The sequence below is a fragment of the Octopus sinensis genome, linkage group LG5 (assembly GCF_006345805.1).
Source record: "Octopus sinensis linkage group LG5, ASM634580v1, whole genome shotgun sequence".
In the NCBI taxonomy this organism is placed as follows: Eukaryota; Metazoa; Mollusca; class Cephalopoda; order Octopoda; family Octopodidae; genus Octopus; species Octopus sinensis.
The window spans coordinates 128574882-128595866 of NC_043001.1; the positions used below are offsets into that span (position 1 = coordinate 128574882).

The window sequence follows — 20985 nt, forward strand, 5'->3', positions numbered from 1 at the left end:
CAGCTGGGGTCTGGGAAGCCAGAAGGCTGCATCAGGCCCAGTCTGATCTGGCAGTGTTTCTGCGGCTGGATGCCCTTCCTAACGCCAACCACTCCACGAGTGTAGTGGGTGCTTTTTACGTGCCAGACGGTGCTGGCAAACGGCCACGAACGGATGGTGCTTTTATGTGCCACCGGCACGGGGGCCAGGCGAGGCTGGCAACGGACACGAACGGATGGTGCTTTTACGTGCCACTGGCATGGAGGCCAGTGAGGGCGGTGCTGGCAACGGCCACAAACGGATGGTGCTTTTTACGTGCCACCGGCACGGGGGCCAGGCGAGGCTGGCAACGGCCACGAACGGATGGTGCTTTTATGTGCAGGTGTTTATGCCAGGTGTTTATTCTATCATACATACATACATATATATATACATATACATATATATATATATATATGAAGAGGCCGTGGGGCATCCTTGTTAATGCCTCATTTATACCTGCCTTTATGGCTTATAGGTTAAATGAGGTATGACTGTCCTCACTGCCGAAACAGCTGTCAGTTTTGATTTATATCATATTTGATAATTTTTTACTTATATCTCTTTATCTTTTTACTATTACTGTATATCTCATTTCATTTTATGTATTGCCTTTACTCATATGTAATGGTGTATTAAAGTATGGATTGAGTTTCATCGGATAGTTGATGTTTTACTGATTTAAGTATATTTCTCCATTCTCTAATTTTGTAGTATATATATATATATATATATATATAGATATATAGATACATACATATAAATATAAGGATAGTAATATGAAGTTGGAAAATACCAGGCCTTAATAGCACATCACAATATTTGTTTCTTCACCTGACACCAGCTTTAAGATACTGAGTTTTACATTTATATATGATTATATAAGATTATTCCTTAGAAATACTATGAAATTGAATATTCAATTGTCTAGTAATTCTAAGGAGTTATCTTATATAATGATATATAAATGTAAACTCATCAAGTAAATGCTGGTGTAGATATAAATGTTGTGAGTGTGGTATTTTCCGTTCTTCTGTGATATTATTCTTAGATTAATCCTATACATTAGTGGAGTTCCACCTGTTTCTCCAGCCTTTGGAAATATCCTGCTGTAGAGTGACGCATGGTATATGCTCTTAAATGTATGTTGTGAGGTTATTACCTGAATTATACTAAATATATGTGTGAGTGTGTGTGTGTTTGATATGTCTGTCTGTCTGTCTGTCTGTCTGTCTGTCTGTATGTATGTATGTATGTATGTATGTATGTATGTATGTATGTATGTGTGTGTGTGTGTGTGTGTGCATGTTTGCATTAAATCCTTAAATCCTTTAAAATGTTTTAGCCCGAAGGCCGCAGCCATGCTGGGGCACCAAGTTTGTTTATATCCCCCATAACTTAGCGGTTCAGTAAATAGAGACCGATAGAATAAACACCTGGTATAAACCTTTGAAGGCCGTGCCCCTGTCTAGCTACAGGGCAAAGTAACAAAAACAAAAACTGCTAAGTTACCAACCAACACTATCATTTTGAAATATTTCCAATATTTCCCTTAAAGTAATCCATTTAGAACTCTCTCATAAGTTTTTAAGTTTTCTCTTCTTTTTAGAAAAAAAAAAATAATAATAAACTTCCAAAGCTGTGCTCCAGTTTGGCCGCAGTCCATACTGTTATATGAAAAAAAAAAAAGAAAAAAATTTCGCGTCGTCTGCACTGCAAGACAAGAATAACCCATATCAATAGGAATGTCCGATAACGAGGCTTACATAAGTAAATATGATCGACTAGTTTGTTCTTTTCGTTTCGACTTGGTGCATCCCACGATTTCAAGAGAATGCATCATGTGAGGACGGATAGGTGTGTGCTCTTAATTACACCCTGGGTACTTTACGCAAAGAAAACAAAACGGGTTGTCCACTATTGACAAAGTAAGTGTTTAAAGCATATAAGAAAAAACGTAATCACTGTAATTGTTCGTTTTGCTTTTATTTATTTGTTATTTTATTTTCTTCTGCTTCTTTGATTCATTTATTTCCGTCCGTTTTAGTTTTCGCTACGATTTCTTTGGTATTCTAAGGGGTGTGTGTGTGTGTTTTCCACAACAGAACACTGTCTCGTTCTTTAAGTATTGTCGGAGAACACGTTATCTATTTTTCGCTTGTAAGAACCCGTTGTCATCATTTAAACGTTGTCATCATCTCTTAGTATTTTCTATTTTCATTCATTGTATCAACCATGCCTACCCCCAACCCTTCCATCTCCAGGTGCGTGCGTACGTGCATTATATACAGCACGTAGTTTTGGGTGTATAACGAAGAAATACTAAATACAAAATCTGTGCGCGCATGTATGTTATGTAAGAATATATATTTATGTACACGCATTTGTAGTATGCATAAATATTTATGTATATATATACGCTGATTGTTATATATGGATGCATTTGCATCGTACATATATATATAAAATTAATTAAGGGTAGAAATTGATATTTATCAATTAAAACCAGTGGTCTAGCATATTAAAAAAGAATCCGAAGATTAAAATATTTATATATACCAATTAAGGACTGAACACGAAAAGTGGACAGTCAACATGCTAAATATAGACGTCAAATCGCCATTCTCCACAAAAGATTGTTCTCAAATAAAACTCAGCACAAAACCAAAGCAATAAACAAGTGAAAATATACGAAATAAAATAATTACCCATGTACTGATCAGTTTCGGTTATTATATATATATATATATATATATATATATATATGCATATATGTATGTGTTTGTATAATACACATGCACCGTATCATCAACCTTCCAATAATTGTTTAATTACCAATTATCGTATCTATGTAAAACAAAAACATATTAGCTCGTTTGAGAAAGGTACTGCTATCCCCTCCTCTACATATACTTAATGAAACCTTTGTGTTAGGTGCAAAAAAAAAAAAAATTATAATTATTCCGACCGAGACAGTAGGGCGTCAGATTAAATGTAAAATGCATTTTGTTAATTGTTGTTCTGTAGTCCTATAGCAGCCCTGATCATGAACAAATGCTTTCCAACCGTGATCAATGTGTCTTAATTTCTTTCTTTTATATTAGGGCATAGTATCCTAAATTTCTATGAATTCTCTTATCCGAGGTGTATGCAAATTTTGTACTTTTAGGTTTTTGGATCAATTTACCTATGGGTCATCTTATTAATTTTTTTCTTCTTTCTTTCGTCATAACTACATAAATCGCTGAATATTAATACCAGTAATATAACAGTCAATTTTAAAATTCATAATAAATTAAATATTCATCATTCGCTTGAAACTTAATTGAAAAGAGAAATTTGTTTACTAGTAAACAATTGCAATGGCTGATTGTATAAGGTAAATTTCAGGTTTTCAGATTAAAAACAAAATCAGGTTTGTGCCCTACAAAATCATCATTGTTATTGTTTTGCTGTAGTGTTCTTCATTTAGGTTCATTCGAAATTAGGTTCGTCGAAAACGACTTGCAGGTGCTTGTTTAAAACCCACTTGTTAGCAGCATCGTTATGCAAATGTCTCTTGGATAATGGAGCTTGCATAGTCAAACACACACGCAATAATAGTCTAGAGAAATCATAACAAAGGCGTGAGTTGGTTTAAGTATAGTATATAAATAAAGTAAGGAAAATATGCTATCCTCAGTAATTTCTGTTTTATTTATAAATCGAGCTAAAGCTTCTCCTTTCTCTCTTCGCCATTCTATCTATCGCAACTAATCGTTCTCTCCCTAATTATATTCCTCTCTCATCTCTGCATCCCTGCCGCTATCACTTGGCTCTTATGCTAAACATTATAGACCGACCAACGAATGATATACACAGACAGACGTGTGTGTGTGTATTACTCTCGAAGGAAAATAATGAAATCTAGAGAATGTACAAACAAAGCCTTGTAGACGTGGATGCTTGGCAGGGACATCCCATCCGTCTGTACACACACACACACACATTGATTGTCAAAGATGCGCGCAGTAGAATCGATTGCTTGATTCCTTTGTCTTATCGATGTATCCATGAATGGGTAAATTAGCTCTACTGTATTTTTTTTTAAATAGTGCCTTGGAATCTACGCTTTTCGCTCCAAATGAACGAATATATTGTGTTGATTATATATCGTGAGACTTTACCCTTCTACAGATAAATGAAATGTGGGCAATCTACAACTTGAAGCATTTAGCGAAGGCAGTGCTGGTTGCGCAACACGAACCACTGATGCCATTTTTTCGATATCAGCTATTATGCAGCTACTAGCCACTCTTGTACGCTGGCACCATATAGACAGATAGACACACTCACAGACACACGCACACGCACTTGTAGATCCCCCCCCCCTGTTTTTAATTCAGCGTGTCGAATAATTTCAAATAACATGCGTGCTGTTACAACTGTAGCAGCATGGTGCTGTCTGTCGTAAACAAACTCATTGATATACATCTGAGATGACAGACTGGCTCCGTCAGTCAAAAAGCTTTTCCTTTTTTTCTTTTGTTAATCGTAAAATCGAAGGTTGAATGAATTGCAGGGGAGGTATACAGTTTCGTTAGTGATGCCTGTAAACTAGACAAGCTGTTTTGAAAAAAGGAGATGTCTAAAATAACGCTTAACGCCTTTTTTTTTCTATTATTAATTATGAATCATCAACACGTAATACGATAATCGAAGACATTTTCATTTTATGTGTCGATTATGCATTCCATATGTATCTCTCATTTTCCCGTCATTTTCAATAGATGTGCTTTCTCTCTCTCTCTCTCACACACACAGTATTTAGTAAATAGTAGATATACGCTAATAATGAAATAAAGAAGAATTATGAAGATATAATAGTTATATATAAAGCATAAACAAATGTGAATACCCAATAGATGTTACTCTTAAGTTTCCTTATAAATAATAAATAAACTTTTAATCTATTATTCAGCTAACATTTCGAAAGTAGATTTTCCACATACAGATCATAGGAAGTAGTGTACCTGCCCCACCCTACTCCATACTTTCTACTACAGAGAACCTCGACCGCCGAGCTGCACTGTCTTTATATGCTCTCTGTATGGATACCCCGTTGATGGATACCTTTGATAACGAAAATTTAAGGTATGTCACGCTTGTTCCTTGCTTGAAATAGCAACCAACTTACAGCTGAGCAGCTTTAAAAAAAGTTGGGTGGCTTACGGGTGGAATTCTTTTGATCATAGTTTTTCTATGTTCAGGGCTGATCTGGTAAAATACGAGCAAGCGAGGGAGCCACTACACAGTCGCTGAATCTGTTAGAAGTAGTAGACAATTCTTCCCTTTAAAAAACACCCTTAAAAAGGAAAGGACATTATTGGAGGATGTAGTCTCAGACTAACTTTGTCTCAAAAATATGAGTTGGTCTGGAATAGAATGTTTTTGAGATCATAAGTCTACTGAATCAGAGATGACCTGGGACCAAAACACAATCTAGAGAAACATAAATAGTACTCGTATTACTAATGAATTTGTTACAGGCCAATCAAGTTGGCATTTCAACTGTGGATGTGTTTATTGCACTTATTACTTTAGCCTATCTCCATGGCATTCTGACAACTGTATAGTAGTCGCTATTTCTCTTTCGCCAGTTTCATCTCTCACCTGTTTGCGAATATGTGATGGCATCTTCTTTGATATAAATGTAGGTTTGTTTTAGCGACACATTTTACAAAAAGTTGTTGAAATATAAAAAATGCATGCACACTGCGAACTATATATGTTTAGGGTAAAAGTTACTTCCTCGTTCTGGGTCTGTGATTCACTTTGACAACATCGCCGTGTGACAGGACAGTTACTGATTGTAACCTTATTAACGTGCTATCTTTGAATTAGTCGTACTTTATTCTTTGGTTATTTATCTCCGATAAATCTTGTTGTTGCGTATTGAAATACTCTTGCACAATTACATGGTATCAAATATCTCTCTCGTTAAATTACATAGTTGTTTAGCACTATATCAGCTGTCAGATCAAGCAGACCTTATGATCAAAGTAGTTCTAATCATAATTATTCCATTTTATTTATCTAAGACAACAATATCCAATCAAGACGTCCTTCCTGTCGGATGTGGTTTGTGGGAGATATAGCTATCGTTTTTAGCAAGTCGGCACAATATGTAAACAGTCAAGCTTATGTATCCAACTATCTCTGTCATCATAAACACTATCTCTACATATAGGTTTTTATTACATAATATGTTATTTTTAGAGTTGTGGTGATAGTGTTGATGGTTGGCGGATGGCACTAGGTGTGTTGTTTGATGTTAGGGGCAGTACCCATTATCTTTGCAGGTTTTCTGAGACTGGTTATGTTTGTTAATGTTCCATTTAAACTGTTGTAACAAGACGTGATCAAGGAGAAGATACCAAAAAGTTGGTGCTCTGGAGAAGAAGAATGGGTCATAGTAGTTAGTCCAGGCTCTGAAGGGTTGGACACAACACAGGTGACAAGAAGCGGGGAAACAAATAGGTAAGGGCTACCTGAGTTAAGGATGAACAGGACTCTGAAGAACAGATGCCATTATAGTCGCAATAGAAAAGACAGAGTAGAGACAGTTTGCCTGTGGGCCAGGGGCTGAATCTTGTTTCAGTTTGTTGTATATCAGCATTTGATTCCTTCATTGGACGACTTAACTTTTGGTGACTTAAGGTACCGATAATGTATTTGTAATGAACCAACATGAAAAACAAAATGGCCTTGATCTAACCAAGATTACTCAGTATTTTATTACATCAGAAAAATATGTTACTGATTGTGTCCCAGCATGACCAGAGAGATAATTGCCATGATCATCATTGATTAATACTACATTGAACAGAGATAATCACATTGGATAGAGATAATTACCATCACCATCATTGTTTAACGTCCATTTTTCCATGTCTGCATAGGTTGGACAGAATTTGTCAAGGCAGATTTTTTACAACCCATTGGTCTTGCTGTTGCCAATATAAATAATATACATGTGAGACATAAACATATATTTCATCATCATCATCATCATCGTTTAACGTCCGTTCTCCATGCTAGCATGGGTTGGACGGTTCGACCGGGGATCTGGGAAGCCAGAAGGCTGCACCAGGCTCCGGTCTTATCTGGCAACGTTTCTACAGCTACATGCCCTTCCTAACGCCAACCACTCCGTGAGTGTAGTGGGTGCTTTTTACGTGCCACCTGCACTGGAGCCAGGCGAGGCTGGCATCGGCCACGGTCGGATTGGTGCATTTTACGTGCCACCTGCACGGAAGCCAGTCGAGGCGGCACTGGCTTCGGCCACGATTCGGATGGTGCTTTTTACGTGCCACCGACATGGATATATTTAATTAGACCAACAATTGTAGAGAGACAAATAATGGGCATAGCTCATTTATTTTCAGAAAGACCAATAACAGTGTTTCATCTTTATTTCCAGAAGACTAATTTTGTTCCATTTCCTCTAATTCTCACCAGATCTCTGTTTGTTCCAGTGCTCTTTTGCATTTCCTACGTATTTCCTACTTCTGAGTCACATCTATTTGTATATATCTATTTACACAAAACAAATTCTATCTGATGTTCTAAATCTGTTTCCATTTCTAACAGTTTGTTGCCTAACAAATCCAGAAACATGAATTACTATTGCATGCATGTCTGAGTTGGTTAATTCTCATTGATTTAACCCTTTAATATTCAGAGTACTCCATCAAATTTAATGCTTTTTTATCCACACTGTTTTGAAGTAATCATGCATTATCTTGTAGCTTTAAGATTTTGATGATGTGGTTGCTTGTTTTTAGAATGGCATTGTAGGGTAGGTGTGAGAGGCTGAATATGGCCAGTCTGAACATAAAACAAATAGAATATTTGGGCCGGAAACGGCCGGTTTAAATACCAAAGGGTTAAAGTATTTTGATGAAAATATTAGAACTTTTCAACTTTCTATGTATTTATTTTTAATTAAATAACTTCCCTACATCCATTTATTATATTATTCTTGCTCTTGTTAAACCTATTTTGGCACTTCAATAGTTCTCCATTTCACTTTTACTCACTTCTTTTCTTCCCCCATTTCTATGTTGTTGTGTATACAATATGGTAATTGAATGCAAAATAGATAGGGATGTGTGTGTATACTCTTACTCTTTACTCTTTACTCTTTTACTTGTTTCAGTCATTTGACTGCGGCCATGCTGGAGCACCGCCTTTAGTTGAGCAAATCGACCCCGGGACTTATTCTTTGGAAGCCCAGTACTTATTCTATTGGTCTCTTTTGCCGAACTGCTCAGTGACGGGAACGTAAACACACCAGCATCGGTTGTCAAGCAATGCTAGGGGGACAAACACAGACACACATACATACATATATATATATACATATATACGACAGGCTTCTTTCAGTTTCCGTCTACCAAATCCACTCACAAGGCATTGGTCGGCCCGAGGCTATAGCAGAGGACACTTGCCCAAGATGCCACGCAGTGGGACTGAACCCGGAATCATGTGGTTGGTTAGCAAGCTACTTACCACACAGCCACTCCTGCACCCTTAATGTGCTCAATTTGCAGAAAAAGAGTGAAAAATGGTAAGATGCGCAGGAAATAGAGTGGAATCACAAACTAACAGTGAAGATTGATTTCATGTGTTAAAAGCTCTTTAGCTGATAGCATATATTATCTAGGTGAAGGTGGTGAGTTGGCAGAATCGTTAGCACACTGGGTAAAATGCTTAGTGACATTTCGTCCATCTTTATGTTCTGAGTTCAAATTCCACCAAGGTCGACTTTCATTTGAGCACTGGAGTCGATGTAATTGACTTGTCCCCTTCCTCGAAAACTCAGGCCTTGTGGTACTACCCCACTCCAAACCCCATGAACTCCATATCTTGGTACCATGGTATTCAAGGCAATAAGGCGGCGAGCTGGCAGAAACATTAGCACGCCGGGCGAAATGCTTAGCGGTATTTCGTCTGCATTACGTTGTGAGTTCAAATTCCGCCAACTTTGCCTTTCATCCTTTAGGGGTTGATAAATTAAGTACCAGTTATGCACTGGGGTCGATGTAATCGACTTAATACCTATGTCTGTCCTTGTTTAGCCCCTTGTGGGTAATAAAGAAATAGGTATTCAAGGCATTATTTCCTTTCACTAATGCAGCATAAAGCATTAAGTTATGCATGCAAGTATAAGGGAAGAAATCACTGAAATAAGGGGTTTAAGTTGAAGTATTTATAAACCAGAACAATATTTTTGAACTATACACTTATTTATGACTAATGTTGTTAACACACTGCTGTTGTTACTGTTTTAGCTTCTTTTTTTATATATATATTTTTTAATATATTTTCTTCACTATAATCCACATCCATGCCCATATAGATTATGTTTCTTCCATGACAGGTTCTTCATTTTTACATATTGGATGGCCTGCTAGGTAAATGGAGACAGCAACTTCAGAAGCTTCTGGGAAATCAGAAGGAAAACCATGGACCAATATCTTAGTGGAATCTTCTGCTTTGGATCAGCTGAAGGTGCCACTTCAGGGATCTTCTCGCCTAAAGGTATGTTACCTGTAGTTATTGTCGCTAGTTTTTTTTAACAGTATTTTGTTTATATGTGGGTATGTGTGTGTGTGTGGCAAGTGACCGAATGAAGTGGGTACCAGATAGTTTATAATTTGTTTATATCACCAGCCAGGCATTAGAAATGATTCAATTTGCCTGATATTGTATCTAGCAAAGACAGTTCATTCTTAAAAAGCCAGTCTACTAGCTATATCAGTCAAGTACTAAGGGTGATTTAACTTGTTGTGAGTACTGCATTGTACCTGGCCGAAACTTTTAATTCCTAAAAATGCCCAGTCTACTTGTTAAGTAGTGGGGTTGATCTTTTGCTGTCCCTTGCTCTCTGTCTGTCTGTCTCTCTCTCTCTCTCTCATACATACAAACACAGAATCAACTGCACCGAGTTTTGAGAAGGATATAGAGGAATCTACACAGTATCCACTTACTGGAACTACATGGACATAGATGTGGATAATTGATTTAGTGGGGTCTTGGCAACGAGCTTAGAGACCAACATTTTGTATTCTTACATGTATGTGTGTATGTGTGGTCCTCCTATGACCAAACTAACCTGTGTCCAACTGGCAACATTTGTAATTTTTATCACTGTTGTCAGAATTGTTAAAGTATCAGATAAAATGCCTTTGCGGTGATTGTTCTAAGTTCAAATTCTGTCAAGAGCATCTTTGCTTTTCATCCTTCCAGGATTATTAAAATAAGTACCAGTTAACTACTGGGGTTGATAGAATTAGCTATACCCATCCTATAAATTTGAAGCTTCAAGTTTATATTGGAAATGGTTATTTTTACAATGGATTGATTTAAGGGATAGTTTGATTGGAAAAACCGTGAGAACCTTAGAAAAAAAATGCCTTGTAGCATTTATGTTCAGAGTTCAGATTCCACTGAGATCAACTTTGCTTTTTATCCCTCTGGCATCAATAAAATAAAGTCCAGCCAAGTACTGAGGTTGATTTAATTAACTAACCCCTTCCTCAAATTTCTAGCCTTGTCCTTTTGTTAGAAATTTAAAGGTGGTGAATTGGCTGAATTGTTAGGGCATCAGACAGAATACCTTGTGGTATTTGCTCTGGTTCTTTACTTTCCAAGTTCAAATCTGGTTAGGGTAAACTTTACCTTTACATCCCTCCAGGATTGATAAAAAACAGTACAAGTCAAGTACTGAGGTCAGTGGATTCAAGTAATCCCCTCCCTCATCAAAATTACTGGCTTTATGCCTAAATCAGAAACTATTGTTAGTATTATGGGGGAGGAGGTAGGATCATTTGGACATTGGACAAAATGCCTTGCAATATTTAGCTTGTATTCTGAATTGAAATCCTGCCTTTCATCCATCCAGGGTTGATTAAGTAAGTGCTAGTCAAGTCCTGGGTTTGATATAATTGACTGTTTCCTCCTCTTGGTACCAATGTAAGAACTTATTATTACTTCTTCCTCAGTGAAGGATGAGGTATTGTTTCCAGTCGTGGACTAGATATCTCAAGAATCGCTGGTTGGATTCGGATGAAACTTCCAGGGATGTTTGGTCTCATGACTGGTAAGAACTGATTAAATTTTGGGATTCATCCAGTATCAGACAAGAATTCTGGATTATTTTTCTGTTTTTTTTTTACTTAATTTTTGAGAGCAGTTGGGTTCATTTTTAGTATTCTTGGTTGTGAGAGCATTTGAGTTTATTTCAGATATTCTCGTTTTAAAAATCATCTCTGGCTAATCGTTGAGAGTACGTTGGTGTTGCCTTGGCAGAGGTTTGCACTCTCTGAGTGATCTTGTTATTAAGATTGTAAGCTGGCAGACTTGTTAACAAGCCAAGCAAAATGCTTAATAGTATTTTGTCTGTCTTTACATTCTGAGTTCAAATTCTGCCAGGGTTGACTTTGCCTTGCATACTTTTGGGGTCAATAAAATAAGTACCATTTGAGCACTAGGGTCACTGTAATCAACTATCCCCCTCCTCCAGAATTGCAGGCCTTGTTCCTATAGTAGAAACGGTTGTTGTTGTTGTTGTTGAAGGAGGGGAGTGGCTTGACAGAATCAGTTGAGCTGTAGAAGAATGCCTTGTGGTGTTTGATGATATCCTTTTATTGTTGTAAGTTCAAATTTTGTCTGAGTTAAATTTTTGGAATCAATAAACTGAATACCAGTGAAATTTTAGAATTGATGTAAATGAATACACTTCATTCAGTACAAATTTCTGACTTTATGAATTCTGTTTGAAATATTATTCTCCCTTCCCCATTACCTAAATTTGAGAGCTTGTACTTCTGTTAGAATCTCAATCAAGAGGTTTTGCTGTATTTAGCACATCCTTTTATGTCCAGAGTTCAAATTCCATTGGGGGAATAATTTTTCTTTGTCCTAGAGTTGATAAAATAAGTATTAGTTAATTACTGAGTTGATTTAATTGGTTTCCACTTGCCATAGTCTTCTTCCTTGTACCTTAGTCAGAAATCACTCAGTGAAATAATGAGGTTAATTTAATTAGCTGTTCCCTTTCCCATTGCCAAATTGTAGCCTTGTACCCAAGTTACAAGCCATTATTATTATAATAACTAATCTTTACAAATAAAAAGATAGTTCCTTTGTATTTGAGAGAGAATGTCATCATCATACCTGCCTTGTATGGGTTGGACAGGTTCTCTTCAATATAACATCATAATACTTGTTTTGTTCTTTTGTCGTTTTCTTTGTGAAATTCAAAGTTCTGAGATCAGCTTTTGCTATTTCATCAATCTTTTTCTTCCTCAGTATCCTTCTGTTTGGATCTTCTGGCAGTTCTTTCTATATTTTAATTATCCGTATGTTTTACATGTCCTGTAAAAACAAGTGTTTGAGGATTTGCTGGAATTAGTGTTCACTTGATACTCATGAGTCTTGAACTAGTTGTGAAAGAGAGAAAAGATGTTATAAAATTTTTGGAAGTTTCTCACAAAGCAAACCATTAAGTCTGGCTCAAGAGGAAAGATGAGTATTGCTACAAGTACAAGCACTGAGGATGGTAGAAACTGCTAATCAAGAGTCACAATGTGTGACTCAACAAAGCTTTCACTTTTGTGTGGGATATTTACTGCCTACATTGATGGGTGGCACTGAGCAACTCTACTATCATGACGGAAGGGGTCAAAAAAACGTAGAGAGCTACTCCACCTTGTGATGAGACATTAACTCCTGCATTTAGAGACAGAGTACAGCAACACATTCACTACACAAGTGTTTACACTAAATTGTCATCTCTCTCGCACTCTCCATCTGATATACCCTGTATTTTTCTCCACTATTATTTTCTCCACATTGTAGCTAATTTAAAAAATCATTATTTTCTCTATTTTAGTATACCTGTATCTCAGTATCTCGAAGATATGTTGCTCTTGGCAGCAACACAGGTGGTGTCTATGTATTCGGCAGGCAGAATTTCAACAACTTACGTGTAGTATTTGCAGATATGGTAAGTTTGGTTTTTTCAATTTCTTCTTTATTCATTATTTTCTTTACAATTTGCATTTATTTTATTTATCATTATCTATCTATATTTTTTTATGAACATTGGCCATTTTTACACTTATTGTTGTTTCTCTCTTTTTTATATTTTCATTTTTGACATAGTTTATAAGGGTCTCTTTTATATATATTGTTTTCAATGTTGTCTTGAATTACAGAATTCATGATAATCATCATCAACAGCAGCACCATTATCATTATATTAACATCCTTTTTATTATCATCATCGTCATTGTTCTCATTATCATTATCATCTGTATCACCAGTTAGTAAACCTTTAGTTTTTTATGCTACGAAACTGCCTATTTTAAAGTGTTCACTCTCATATTAAACTTTTCATGATACTTTTATATAAGAACATTTTGTTAACATATGTTCCAATCACTGTTGACATCATCATCATAAGTTGGTTTTTCCGTCTCCTGTCCAGAGCTGTATTGCTCTCTCAACTGCTTTATAGAACCTTACACTCTACTGAGCCAATGCTTGTTTCCAGTTTCTAGTTTATATGGTGTTAAGCAAATGAGGTGTCTATCAACTGTAATATTTCCTCTGGGAGAAACTGATCACAACATTGCAAGTCAATAAAATATTTATAAATGTTTATAATATTACTGCTTCTTAGAGGATGAGGATATACAAGTTCTAATGACACTGAAAGATCACAGAGTAATTCTAGAGCTGTTTCCTATCATGGCTGCAGGATAGAAAATCCAAATTTTACACATGTGCCAGTGAAAGCTATAGTCCTGTGTCTGTTTTCAACTTAGACATTTGAGAGTTAAGTATCTTATCCAAGGATACAACACATCACTAGTTGTTTGATACCTTACTGATTTAACCATCTAAACTATCAGTAAAGATATAAAGCACTAGAAATATGTAAATGCCTCCAAACATTTTAAGAATTCATAAAAACAAATTCTTGCCTATGGTTTCATTGAGCAGATATGAGATGAATTTTGACCTAGATTAGACATCACTTTTATCTCAAACATTTCTATAAGATCTGGTGTCTATTTCTAACCGCTTGGTGAATAATTAAGCCCTAGAGTGTGAAGCATACTGTAATGAAAAGAATACTATTCGTGAATTTGAACTCATGAACTTAGCAAGCTCCCTAACTATATAATTACAAAAAAAGAAAAACTCATGTGGCTGATTTTGTAAACTGAAAAACTTTCCTGCTTAGCTACTTTGCTTTTGTATATAATTCAGCATTTGTGGTAGGATTTTCATCTGTAGTCCCTAGGGATAGTTGTGTAGTTAACAAATTTTATGTGTGTGTATGTGTACATACATACACGTACACACAACTCGTATAATCTCGTGACTGTTACATAACACAACACATGACTGTTACATTACACAACTCGTGAGTGTTATATTACAACATTCAGAGCAGAACACCAAGTTCACAATACCTTCCACATATTTTTTTTAGAAACATTGAACTGTTTTAAGGATTACATCATGGATACCTAGCCAGAACTAACATTTCTTAAAATTGGAATAGAAGTTTGTGCCACTAGTTGGTGGCTAGTTGATAGTATATCCACAAACTAAGTATATTTTACATCTTCTTGTATTAAGATTTGGGATAACTGGTTGAAGTTAAAACCATTAATGTTTAACCCTTTAGCATTTAAACTGACCATGTTCAGCCCAAATATCAAACCTATTTTATGTTCAAGCAAGCCAGATCCAACCTCTCATTCCTACCCTACACTGACATTCTAAAACTACAGCCATATCATCGAAAATCTCACAGCTACAAGATTATGCACATTTAATTCAAGACCATGTGGCTAAATAGTCATTACATTAGATAGAGTAATCTGAATGCTAAAGGATTAATTAACTATATTTTAATCATCACTACATATAGGCGTAGGAGTGGCTGTGTGGTAAGTAGCTTGTTTAACAACCACATGGTTCTGGGTTCAGTCTCACTGCGTGGCACCTTGGGCAAGTGTCTTCTACTATAGCCTCGGGCCGACCAAAGTCTTGTGAGTGGATTTGGTAGACGGAAACTGAGAGAAGCCCGTCGTATATATATATGTGTGTGTGTGTTTGTGTGTCTGTGTTTGTCCCCCGTGTCCCCCTAGCATTGCTTGACAACCGATGCTAGTGTGTTTATGTCCCCGTTACTTAGCGGTTCGGCAAAAGAGACCGATAGGATAAGTACTGGGCTTACAAAAGAATAAGTCCCGAGGTTGATTTGCTCGGTTAAAGGCGCTGCTCCAGCATGGCCACAGTCAAATGACTGAAACTAATAAAGGAGTAAGCAATGATGATTAAAATTTAAGTATGGACAGTTATATCAGTCCACTGAAGCAAGCGAAAGAATTGGTAAGACAACTTCAGAAAAAAGTTGTCTTGGGAGAGAAATTCTTATGGACAATGTGTTTGAAAAATACATTACTGGGTTATAAAAGATGTCATAAATAGGATGTGGGTCTGTATTGTTATGCTTCATCAACTATGGACACAAAATCTGTCATTTATAGTCTGGAGGCGCAATGGCCCAGTGGTTAGAGCAGCGGACTCACAGTCGTAGGATCGCGGTTTCGATTCCCAGACCGGGCGTTGTGAGTGTTTATTGAGCGAAAACACCTAAAGGTCCACGAGGCTCCGGCAGGGATGGTGGTGATCCCTGCTGTACTCTTTCACCACAACTTTCTCTCACTCTTACTTCCTGTTTCTGTTGTACCTGTATTTCAAAGGGCCGGCCTTGCCACTCTCTGTGTCACGCTGAATATCCCCGAGAACTGCGTTAAGGCTACATGTGTCTGTGGAGTGCTCAGCCACTTACACGTTAATTTCATGAGCAGGCTGTTCCGTTGATCGGATCAACCGGAACCCTCATCGTCGTAACCGACGGAGTGCTTCCATCCATTCATAGTCCACTAAGAACTGCTGTTCTTATAGTTAAACAGCAAATAATTAATTTGCTGATGTGTGTAAAGCTTTGTCGTCAAGCTGAAATTAATTAAGTAGAGGTACGTCGCCTTTTTCAAGCCTAGCCAGGCTCATGGGCCCGGTTTCTTGGTTTCTGTGGCGTATGTGTTCCCCCCAGCTGGACGGGATGCCAGTCTATCGCAGCGTTACTCAAGAAACAGGAAGAGAGAGTGAGAGAAAGTTGTGGCGAAAGAGTACAACAGGGGTCGCCACCACCCCCTGCCGGTGCCTCATGGAGCTTTTAGGTGTTTTCACTCAAGAAACACACACAATGGCCGGTCTGGGAATAGAAACCACGATCCTCCGACCGTGAGTTCGCTGCCCTAACCACTGGGCCATTGCGCCTCCAAGTAGAGGTACACTAAGCAGAAATAGTTGTAATATAGGTGGGTTCAATTATATTTAACATGTTTTTATTCACTCAACTGTAAAAAGACTTCCACTGAAAAAAATCTGTCTAGGGGCAGGTATGAGATATTTTGGCACAGCTTTTTTTGGTGCTGCCTACTTGGCATTGCCAATTCAATGCTGACTTATTTGACATCAGATAGTATAGTGTTTCTCTCATTCTCTCCCTCCTCCCCTTCATCTCTCTCACTGTTTTTGTGTGTGTGCATACTTCTCTTTATGTGTGTGAGGAGGCAGAAAGTGTTTTTGTCAATCATGTTTAATTAATAAATTGTAATTGCTCCCTCCCTCCCCCCTCTCTCTTCCTCTCTTATTCTTTCTGTCTGTATGTATATATTTCTTGTTTCTTTATTGCCCTCAAGGGGCTAAACATAGAGGGGACAAACAAGAACAGACAAAGGGATTAAGTCGATTACATTGACCCCAGTGCGTAACTGGTACTTTATTTATCGACCCCGAAAGTTTGAAAGGCAAAGTCGACCTCGGCGTAATTTGAACTCAGAACGTAATGTTTCTGCCAGCTTGCCACCTTATATATGTATATATTTCTGGGAGTGCATGCATATATGTGTATTTGCTTCCAGTGCCAAAAAATATTTTTGCTAAAACAGGCTGAATGTCCAGTCAGCCAGGCTAAGTTATCAGTGTCCAAACACTTGTGCCCAGTTGTCTCATTATGTGCTTCAAGACCTTATTAAAAGGTTAGCAGATGTTCTGGACCATCGCTTCTCGGCCTTTTGGCTAAGATCAAAGTGTAGTGACGCCGTGGTGATCTCATTCTTGCTCACAACATCATAAGCGGAAAGTGTAACCTCTCGAAAGAGCTGTTCTTCACTCCTGCTCCAGAGCGTCGGCTGCGGGGTCATTCCGCAAAGCTCTATCTGCAACGATTTCATCTCAATCGAAGGAGAGGGGCTTTCTCCGTCCGGGTTGCGGATCCATGAAATAAGCTGCCGGATGAGATAGTGATGCCGACGACTGCTCGGTTCAAAGTCTCCCTTGACCAGAAATGGCCTGAACTCTTTACATGAACACCACCCTGTACATAACTCCATGTCCCCCTACATGGCCTTGCTGTTTGCTTTTTGAGCCAAAAAATTAACCAACTAACTGATACGGCTCCTACCTGGGGCCATCGATATTAAACTGATTTTTAGAACAAGGTGAAGTGTTAGAGGTCTGCTCCGCCTTTGCCACGGGTTGGCCTGGTATTGCAGTGCTTCCAGGATTCAGCCCATCTCCCACCCGGGAGATACAAAAAAAAAAAAGGTATTTTAACCCTTAGCAAAATAAAAATTTAACCTTTTAGCTTTTAATCCATAAAGCACTGGGATTTGCAATTACATAACACGGACTGCTAAGCACATTTTATGAAAATGAGACTACCATAAAAGACAAAAAAACAAAAAATAGTTAAAATATCTTCTTAGTATATAATGGTGGCAAGTTTTATATCATCTGAAGAGTCATTAGTTGAACTATTAGTCCTTTTGCATTCTGGTGGGTATCGGAGCATTTGAGTGACATTAGATCCCAACAAACACCCATAAATTAAATGCATTTATCTGGGCCACGATCGTGGCCTGTCAACCTGTGCCTGACTGCTATGATCGTGGCCTGTTGTGCTTTATGTGTTAATCCAACCATATCCAGCCTAAATATTTTACTTGTTTTATGTTCAACCTGGCCAGATTTGGCTTCTTACTCCTACTCCAGATTGTCATTTTAAAAATAAATAATCATGTTATCGAAATCTCAAAGCTACAAGATAATACGTAATTAATTGAAAACAATGTGAATAAATAAGCATTACATATGACAGAGTCATCCAAATACTAAAAAGGCTAAAAAAACCACATGGTTCCGGGTTCAGTCCCACTGCGTGGCACCTTGGGCAAGTGTCTTCTACTATAGCCTCGGGCCGACCAAAGCCTTGTGAGTGGATTTGGTAGACGGAAACTGAAAGAAGCCCGTCGTATATATGTATATATATATATATGCGTGTGTGTGTTTGTGTGTCTGTGTTTGTCCCCCTAGCATTGCTTGACAACCGATGCTGGTGTGTTTATGTCCCCATTACTTAGCGGTTCGGCAAAAGAGACCGATAGAATAAGTACTGGGCTTACAAAAAGAATAAGTCCCGGGGTCGAGTTGCTCGACTAAAGGCGGTGCTCCAGCATGGCCGCAGTCAAATGACTGAAACATGTAAAAGAGTAAAATATATAGTGAATCAGTGTTTGTTATATGAAGAAAATGAGATTTCTATGATGGTTTGTTAGAAATTGTTAGCTTTATCATAGATACAAACTGTAATTTGTGTTGTTAATAAATTAGAGGGTTGTAGTGTTGTGGTTTTGTTTCATTGAACTCCAGAGTGCTAATCATATTTTTCTTAACTTGGCTCAGAGTTCATAATGATAGACTGTTGCTGATCATATGATCATGAATTCATATCTCACTGTTTTTCCTGAATATAATAAATGTGTCAATTTTAATTAGCTAGAATAATACAGGTATAATTAAATGCATTCATCTTAGTATTTGCATTTTTTTTTTTCTGTTGAGTGTTTGGTTTTAGGAATGGAATCTAGTTGTATTATGGTTGATAAATGATCAAACGATATTTGTAGAGAAATCGGAGTTTGTAAAAATTATCCAACCCATTTTTGTAAAGAAAATAGTACAAGTAGGCGCAGGAGTGGCTGTGTGGTAAGTAGCTTGTTTACCAACCACATGGTTCCGGGTTCAGTCCTGCTGCGTGGCACCTTGGGCAAGTGTCTTCTACTATAGCCTCGGGCCAACCAAAGCCTTGTGAGTGGATTTGGTATACGGAAACTGAAAGAAGCCTGTCGTATATATGTATGTATATATATATATATATATGTATATATGCGTGTGTGTGTTTGTGTGAGTGTGTTTGTCCCCCTAGCATTGCTTGACAACCGATGCTGGTGTGTTTATGGCCCCGTTACTTAGCGGTTTGGCGAAAGAGACCAATAGAATAAGTACTGGGCTTACAAAAAGAATAAGTCCCGGAGTCGAGTTGCTCAATTAAAGGCGGTGCTCCAGCATGGCCGCAGTCAAATGACTGAAACAAGTAAAAGAGTTGTTGTTTAACCCTAGGTCAACTCTGACTGAACAAAATTATGATCAAAGACATTCTTTAAGCCATGACCATCCCATCTTTTATTAATCAAGCATCTTGGACCACATCATCCAATGTATCCTTCCCTTTTTAAAACAGAAGGTGATTTGATTGAGATATGGTTACCATTTCTAGCTGGTTGAGTGACCTCATACAGACTCTGTCATTGACATCTATATTGAATTGTTAGATCAAGTAATTACATAGTCACTCTTTAGTTGATTTAGTAATAAAATTGATGTTGGTAGTGAGGTATTTTTCAAAAACTGTTTTTATATGTGGTCTACCAGATAAAATTTGGATACATATTCTACCTTTCAATGACAGTCCCTTGAAAATTATTATGTTTGTATTGACTAATTACTGTAAGTTTTTGTTGGGGACTAGGCTATATTTTCTGTAATTATTTCAGTGCAGCTTTGTCTAGACTGATGTTAATTATTTGGTGACTTGATGTAACTTCTATCAATAATCATGATGATGATGATGATGATGATGATGATACTGTTTTATGCAACATTTCTCTAAATTAAAATTTGAAAAAAAAAAGAAGAAAAAAGAAAATACAAAATGTAGAAGTCATAAATTAATCTCATTTAATTATTTGTGTAAATTAGTTTGAATTGCGGATCTTTTAATTTCTTTTAATTACAACAGTAATTTTAACGATAATTTCTTTAATTGTTATAAAGTAACAAATATTTAAACTCATCCTAAAATACAATACAAACACATATTACACATGTCTAGGTATGTACCACACACTACGCACACACACACACACACACAGAGGCAGGCATGTACTGAAGTCTGACTAGGTTTCTTTCTTTTTGGGCTGTCTGAGCTCACTATCAGTTCATCACAGGACATCATAAGTCTTCTTTTGCTAAATGTACTATCTGTTTCAGACTAGCAATACTTGTGCATTTATTATACATCATGGTGTGGATAGAACAAAAAAAAAACACAGCAAAACCACCCTAACCATTTGACTATGCATTCTTTACACAATCAAGCATATATTGTCAAATAAATGACTGTGAATAAAAGGGAAGAATAGAGCTCAAGGAGCATCTATAGAACTCACCCTTAAAACATGCTTGTGTGATGCTAAACATTAGTAAATTAATGCAAAAGCTAGCCTATCAATATTGCCGAGACATTGTTCCTTAGATGAATGCTGAAGGTGTCCTATGCAGATAAAATGACAAATATTGAAATCCTTAGATAAGCAAAGATCAATGGGAAGCTTCTTAACAGTATAAAGAATAACCTAAGTTCATTGGAACACCATAGGAAAAGAAAAAGCCTTGAGCACTTGGTGACAACTTGAAAACTGAAAGGAA

At 37.2% G+C, this 20985-nt stretch overlaps 1 protein-coding gene and 1 pseudogene across 2 annotated transcripts in view; both read left to right on the forward strand.

Annotated features, from left to right (window-relative positions):
* The first annotated feature begins 1808 nt into the window (after positions 1 to 1808).
* LOC115211873 overlaps positions 1809 to 20985 on the forward strand; it is a 101365-nt gene continuing 82188 nt past the window's right edge. The window contains exons 1-4 of one of the 2 annotated variants that reach the window (XM_036503078.1): positions 1813 to 1946; positions 4979 to 5151; positions 9443 to 9603; positions 12959 to 13072. In XM_036503078.1, the coding sequence (XP_036358971.1) occupies positions 9481 to 9603; positions 12959 to 13072 (237 nt within the window). In that variant the 5' untranslated portion in view covers positions 1813 to 1946; positions 4979 to 5151; positions 9443 to 9480. Of the gene's footprint in view, positions 1947 to 4978; positions 5152 to 9442; positions 9604 to 12958; positions 13073 to 20985 lie in introns of both variants that reach the window. The other variant, XM_029780611.2, reaches the window with a different exon arrangement.
* On the forward strand, positions 17565 to 17737 carry LOC115212443 (annotated as a pseudogene).